At 44.0% G+C, this 7002-nt stretch overlaps 2 protein-coding genes across 3 annotated transcripts in view; both read left to right on the forward strand.

Moving 5' to 3' along the window:
- The first annotated feature begins 1909 nt into the window (after nt 1-1909).
- LOC119323006 (amino acid transporter AVT6A-like) lies at nt 1910-5551 on the forward strand. 2 transcript variants are annotated; one of them, XR_005156048.1, is made up of 7 exons: nt 1910-2399; nt 2984-3427; nt 3903-4055; nt 4147-4350; nt 4437-4902; nt 5001-5216; nt 5296-5551. XR_005156048.1 is itself a non-coding variant. In XM_037596560.1 (6 exons), exons 2-6 carry the CDS (start codon nt 3007-3009, stop codon nt 5131-5133), a joined length of 1377 nt encoding a protein of 458 aa, XP_037452457.1. In that variant the 5' UTR covers nt 1910-2399; nt 2984-3006; the 3' UTR covers nt 5134-5551. The 2 variants fall into 2 exon arrangements, 1 of the variants encoding a protein (XP_037452457.1); XM_037596560.1 differs by having other exon boundaries at nt 5001-5551.
- A 1231-nt stretch (nt 5552-6782) lies between these two features.
- The window catches only part of LOC119323821 (biogenesis of lysosome-related organelles complex 1 subunit 2-like), a 3695-nt gene continuing 3475 nt past the window's right edge, over nt 6783-7002 (forward strand). The window contains exon 1 of the mRNA XM_037597529.1: nt 6783-6990. Within this exon, the coding sequence (XP_037453426.1) occupies nt 6880-6990 (111 nt within the window). The 5' untranslated portion in view covers nt 6783-6879. The remainder of the gene's footprint in view (nt 6991-7002) is intronic.

Below are 7002 nucleotides of genomic sequence, written 5' to 3' on the forward strand. Positions count from 1 at the left end.
TAGAAAGCTCACAAGTTACAATGTATCGAGCTATGCTCACGGCGCGTCGCCGGTAGATGCAATAGGAAGAAGATTTGGCACCCCTAAGGATTTGAATGTAATTATGTTTTTCTATATGAGTGTCTGTAAGGACATGCGATATTTTAAGACATGGCCTTAGGTCTTTTCAAAACTTTTTTTTAGAAAATTACCAATAGAACGTGTTATCCAACCAAACGTCACAGAGAAAATCTGAAAATTCAACAACGTTGTTTGTCATTTTTTTGTAGTGATACAAACGTGTAGAACATGTCAATCAAATATACAATTGCACTAATCACCCCACTAATCATGGTGGACTTGGCTAGCTGTGGCGTAACTCGTTTATCCACAGCGCATTCTCATCCTTCCATCAGCCATGCGACAATCCCTTCTTCTTCTCGCTGCTTCACATTTTCTTTTTTCTTTTTTAATGAAAAGGGGTTTCCCCGTCCCATTTTATCAGTGAAGCGAAATTTGAAACAGTCTTACTGAAAAAGAAAAGAATCTCTCCAGGGGGACACAGCACCCCAACGCAGAGTTTTAAAGTAGCTACTTATTACATCCCCAAGAAACAGGAATCTGAGATTAAACTACTCCCTCCGTTCCTAAATAATTGTCTTTCTAGAGATTTCAACAAGTGACTACATACGAAGCAAAATGAGTGAATCTACACTCTAAAACATGTCTACATACATCCGTATGTTGTAGTCTATTTGAGATGGCTAGAAAGACAATTATTTAGGAACGGAGGGAGTAGAAGTTAGGCTTCAGGTCAACAGCTTTGCCTGAGTGTCGTCGCAGAGAACTTTTCATTGCAGCAGGTATAAGCTCGAACCTATAGCATAACAAAGCCAGCGCTCTGTCTCATCGTCCGGCATCTGTCTCACGAGTCACTCATCCAAAGACGTAGCTTCGGTGCCTTAAAGGCACCTGCCTTTGGGTCACTAATATATGGGTCAGCCACTTGTTGTGCCCACATGTCATAGAAACAAAGGTAGGTGCCTTAAGGCATCAAAGCATCGTCCCCATACCTGGCCAAACGGGCCGGCCCGGCACGGCACAGCCCGGCCCATCCTAATCGTGCCTGGCCTGGCATGGCCCGCCAGGGCAAGATTACTATACGGGCCGTGCCGTGCCGGCCCGTGTGTTGCGCCCCCAGACCCAGGCACGTCCAGTTAGTAAACGGGCCGGCACGTTGGCCCGTTTAGCACGGTGGGCCGCATATTTTTAATCTGTTATTCGACGCACTGAGCGTTTTTTAGCCTATTTTTACATGTTGGGCCATATATAAATGTATAAAAAACGTAATCGGGCCGTGCCGTGCCAGCCTGCGTGCCCACCCTCTAGGCCCAGGCACGACCCAGGGCGTGCCGCGTGCCTGGCCCGGCCCGTTTAGCCCGTGTCGTGCCTTGCCCAAGGCGGGCCGTGCCGGTGTGCTCACGGGGCGGCCCGAAAAAACCAGCCCATTTGGCCAGCTATAAGGGCATGTACAATGGTTCTATCTTAGCAATGCCACGTAGGATAAATGATGAGGTGGAGGAGAGAGAAATCATAAGAGAAGGCTTGTCTTCTCTTAATTAAGAGAAGGCAAGAGGTGATCTTTTAGTATAATATGTCTCACCATGTTTTTAGGAATAACTAGTTATTGAAGATAAAGCTAAGAGATGACCCATTGTACACATGTTTTTTTGTCATCTCTAAATTACATGCAAGATTTAAGATAAGACTACCTTATCGACCATTGTACATGCCCTAATCGTCCCTCATCCAAGCACCTAACCCAAAGCAGGTAGTACTGTGAAAAAAATTAACTTAATCAACCCCCCGGGGTAACAAACCCGGCAGAATCTACCGCACCCATCGGCGAGTAGAATCTTCCATAGATCCGTCACTCTCATCCACTCGTCGCCAAAAAAGATCTCGCCAGCGCATCTCCACTCCTGCCATCATCCCCGTCGTCGTCTTCCTCGCTCGCGGTGCCACTGCCACCGGCCAGTCGCCAACCCGCACGCCTCGCCATTTTTGTCATCCCGCCGCGGATAAGGAATGGCGAGGCAGCAAGCAACCGGCCAAAGACTAAACTAATCTGGCAAGTAAGAGGAAGCAAAGATCGATTGCTTTCCTTTCTTCCTTTCCGTGGAAAAGGACCGGCGCTCGCGGCGACCAGGAAGGCAAGGAATGCGTCCGGTTCTTGGATAAGCGGAGGCGCGGCACCGCACGCGGCATTCGCCTATATAACAAGGCCGCCGGGGGTGGGAGGCGGAGGGACAACTCCGTCTACACACGCGCGCACCCTCCAAAGTCTTCTGCCGATTTCTTCGTCTCCGCTCTCTTCGTGTTCGGGTTGTTGGCTGAGCGACAGTTGGGATTCTGCAGAGGTATGAGATTGAGATGCTACTCTCTGGCGCTTGTTTTTCCATGGTGGTAGGATTGGGTTAGCTTTCGTCTGGGGTTTTGTCCCCATTCGAGTTGTCTCATCTGATTGGTATATGCCCTGGAGAAGTTTGTCTTGGATTTGGGCGAAATTCCAAGATTTACACGTTGCGCTGAATGTTTGTCCATTCTTGTACCAAACATCTTATGATTGAATAATGATACTGATGCATGTGTTCTACTACCGGAAATGGCACTTGAAGTTTTTTGCTTTATGTGGTTTCGTTTCCCGGTTGTCATCAAGCCAGACTTTGTACATCCTGTCAAATAGTTAGTTGTAACTTGAAAGCTTAGTTCTTTCCTGAATAATCACGATCACCATTTCCCCAAGATAAATGAAACTCGGATTCTGCTTTCTCGATTCATGACAAGGTAGATAGCTCTACAGATGATAGATTAGGAAAATGTAGTCGAAGGACGGAAATTCAGATTTAAGGTTTTTTTAACGGTAACCTGAATATATTTCAAAAGAAATTCAGATTTAAGATGAAATCTGTCTGTTGTCCTAATTGAAAATTTGCACATACAGGAGGTTGAAAGTACTTGAAACAAATGGGGATTGGGGATGCATCACCTAGTGAAAACCAGTCTGCACACAAGGAAAAGAGGGATGAGACCACGCCACTTCTCCCGGTCAAGGCGGAAGAGGAAGATGGGATCCATGAGTTCAATGGAGCCTCTTTCTCGGGTGCAGTTTTCAATCTGTCGACAACCATCGTGGGGGCTGGAATTATGGCCCTGCCAGCAAGTATCAAGATGCTAGGCATTATCCCGGGTATTTTGATGATCATCCTTGTGGCATTGCTCACTGAGGCATCAATTGACATGATGGTCAGGTGCAGCCACCAGGCCAAGATTACATCCTATGGCTGGCTGATGGGTGACTCTTTTGGTCAATGGGGGAGGATTGCGCTGCAAGCATCTGTGGTCATAAACAACATTGGCGTCATGATTGTATACATGATTATCATCGGTATGCCTGTGACACGACCCTTTTCTGTTATGCCTACCTGTCATCGAGAGTTGTCATGTTGAATATCGATGATTGGCAGTATACGTTCAGGTGCTATATTTGTAGTTGCTGAATTGCATAATATGGAATCCTTGGAAGCTAATAAGTAATAACTTATAAATTAATTACTAGTGAACACTGATACAATTCTTCGGTATAACACTTTTTGGTTCAGTGCGGCTGATTATTAACATAGATCTTTTCATTGATGTTGGGACTCCGTTTCCCATAATACTCAAGTTTGATCGACCTCCCTAAAAAAATCTCCACTATGTTACCTATATGCTCCTATGTCTGTCCAAGTGATGTATTAGATGACATATCGAAATAAGCGCAAAATATGCTCTCTCTTCTTTTAGGAAATAGTTGTGTCCTTTTTTGGACCATGCAATTTGCCTCAAACTATTATTGATACTGCCTGTTTATCTTTTTCCAGGTGATGTGCTATCGGGAACATCTACAACTGGTGTTCATCACCGGGGTATCTTTGAGGGGTGGTTTGGTCCTCATTTTTGGAATTCTCGTCCAGTTGTTCTCCTTGCCACAACTATTTTTGTGTTTGCCCCATTGGTGAGCTTTAAGCGATTGGGTAAGTTTGTTGCATTGAAGAAAGAGGTCCATTTTGCTATTTCTTTTATAGTATCTGAACCAAATTACTAACCGAGCATCTTTGGCCGCAGATTCATTGAGATACACATCTGCTCTGTCAGTTGCCCTTGCTGTGGTTTTTGTTGTCATCACTGCTGGAATTGCTATTCTCAGACTGATAGAAGGGACCGCGGAGATTCCCAAACTCTTCCCTGAGATACATGAAATCAATTCCATCTGGGAACTCTTTACAGCTGTGCCGGTTCTTGTCACTGCCTACATTTGCCACTACAATGGTGTGTCTTCTACTTCATACTTGGTTTGCTCTTGCTGTTGTTCATTTCTCTGAGATCTAAAACATCTGTTTTTCATGTTTGGACAGTTCACAGCATCGATAATGAGCTGGAAGATAGAAGTCAGACTAAGCCAATTGTGCGAACTTCACTCGCTCTCTGTTCAAGTGTTTATGTTGCGACAAGCTTCTTTGCATATCTCCTCTTTGGCGAGGGTACCCTCTCTGATGTGCTCGCCAATTTTGACTCCGACCTTCATATTCCATTCAGCTCTGTCTTCAATGATATAGTCAGAGTGAGCTATGTAGTCCATGTCATGCTCGTTTTCCCTATAGTCTTCTTTGCCCTTAGGCTCAACCTGGATGGACTCCTCTTCCCCACCTCAAGGCACATTTCTCATGACAACCGAAGGTTTACCATTATCACCGTCTCACTCCTTGTTGTGATTTATCTTGCTGCCAACTTCATACCAAGCATCTGGGATGCGTTCCAGTTCACTGGTGCTACAGCTGCTGTCCTGATTGGTTTCATCTTTCCTGCCATGATCATACTCAGGTAATCAGCATTCTGTTTGTGTGATGTGTGCCTGATGTTTGTAGGTATCCTTTTGGTTTACATGTCCAATAACTTTATTCTGCTCATTGTTTCTTCAGGGATTCTTATGGGATCGCAACCAAGCGCGACAAGGTTTTAGCTGTAACCATGATTGTGCTTGCTGTGCTCTCCAATTCAGTGGCCCTGTACAGCGATGCGATGAGCATCTTCTACAGGAAGGTGGAGGCCTAGTCTGCTCCATGCCTCCTTACTCCAAGGGAATAAGTCCAATGCACATGCATAATTCGGAGTGATTATTGAGCTTTAGTTAGTACTCCCTCCGTTCCAAAATAGATGACCCAACTTTGTACTAAAGTTAGTATAAAGTTGGGTCATCTATTTTGGAACAGAGGGAGTATATTGCACAGTCAAACAATGTGATTTCATGGTGGCCACTAATTTTTGTTTTGGACACTTGAGAGGATTTTGTTTGCTGCATTTGTCTAGTTTCTTGAACATGTAATCCGGCTCAGCATCTAGATGAGCAATTTGTGATCTGGTCGCAGGTGTTTGTATTTATTGGCAAGAACAAGATTTTTATTTACCTTTTGGGGTTATGTACATGTTCATATTCGATCATCTTGAAATGGATGTTTGAGAAAGCTCTTTATATGCAATGAACTTAACCATATTCTAGGGTGAGACATTGTTGTGGATATATCATGTACATTTGCACCGACGTTTTTCTCACCCGTGAAAAAGGCGAACATGAGTTTCAAAAAAAAGAGAAGAAAAAGGCGAACATCGAGCCGCAAACCTAGGCACGACTATTGTGGTTGTGTCTTCTCTTGTGGCCACAAGTAGGGGTCAGGATCTTCTACGGCCCCATTAGGTAGAGAAACTTTGACTTACCCTTTTTATTTTATTTTCTCATGTTTTGAAAATGTGACATGTAGTGTGTTGCGTGCTATCAATGGTGTCCAATCACCACACTTCACACCCTTAATTTCATATAAAATGAAAAATGATACATAGTCTGAATCGTGCAATCCTAGAAGGCACCGTTTACCATAGCGCACAATCAGACAATTCACATTAGTAGAAAAATATTGCCAAAAGGTTTACCCTAATAACATACTCCCTCCGTCCGGAAATACTTATCATCAAAATGGATAAAAAGAGATATATTTAGAATTAAAATACATCTAGATACATCCCCTTTTATCCAGTTTGATGACAAGTATTTCCGGGAGGGAGTATAAAAATAGGTTGTCGTGCTCACCGCACAATTAAAGTAGGTTGTGTATTGAAGATACTAAAAATCATAATTGTCAACATTTTTCTTTGAGGAATATTGTGAAACAGTTTGTGATGTGGCCTCTAAATAGCAATTATGTCAATAAAAACGCGTAGGTCTCCTTTGGTTTGCAGGAAATTTATAGTAATGCTATAGGATACGATTTTTGCAGGAAAATGTATTTTTTTAGGACCCTTTGGTTTGCATAATGGATTTGCTATTCCTATCTAGAATTGGTTTCTACCATTCCCAGTTCAAGGAATGAAATGTTTAGCTCAGACCTAATATAACAAATATCATCTTATGAATCAAACAACATCTCTATAGCCTATAGGTATTGACATACATGTCATCTTTTTTTTGAGGTAAAACACATACTCCCTCCGTCCCAAAATAAGTGTCTTGACCTTAGTACAACTTTGTACACAGTTTTTTTTTAGGGGTACTTTGTACACAGTTGAGGCACTTATTTGGGACGGAGGGAGTACATGTCATCTGATTTCCCAAAATTTCTTATTCTATCCTACGAAGCAAAGGAGGCCTTAGTTTGTCTTAAGTACGGACCTTCCTTTTTATATTGGGCCCCATCATGACGGCCCAGCAAACTGCAATTTCTTTTGAGCGGACAGAGAATTTCTCAGCATAGAGGAACGAGCCCAATCCCGATTCCTACTCGGCGGGAGCGGGAGGAAGCGCCGGCGATGGCGACCCCGGCGAAGGAGGAGGCGGCGGCAGGGCAGAGAGACGAGCTTACCGACTCGCTGTCCGAGCTCTTCACCAACGTCTCCCTCATGGTCCGCGGCGAGCTCCAGGTCCGCCCGCTA

This window comes from Triticum dicoccoides, chromosome 6B (assembly GCF_002162155.2).
Source record: "Triticum dicoccoides isolate Atlit2015 ecotype Zavitan chromosome 6B, WEW_v2.0, whole genome shotgun sequence".
Taxonomy (NCBI): domain Eukaryota; kingdom Viridiplantae; phylum Streptophyta; class Magnoliopsida; order Poales; family Poaceae; genus Triticum; species Triticum dicoccoides.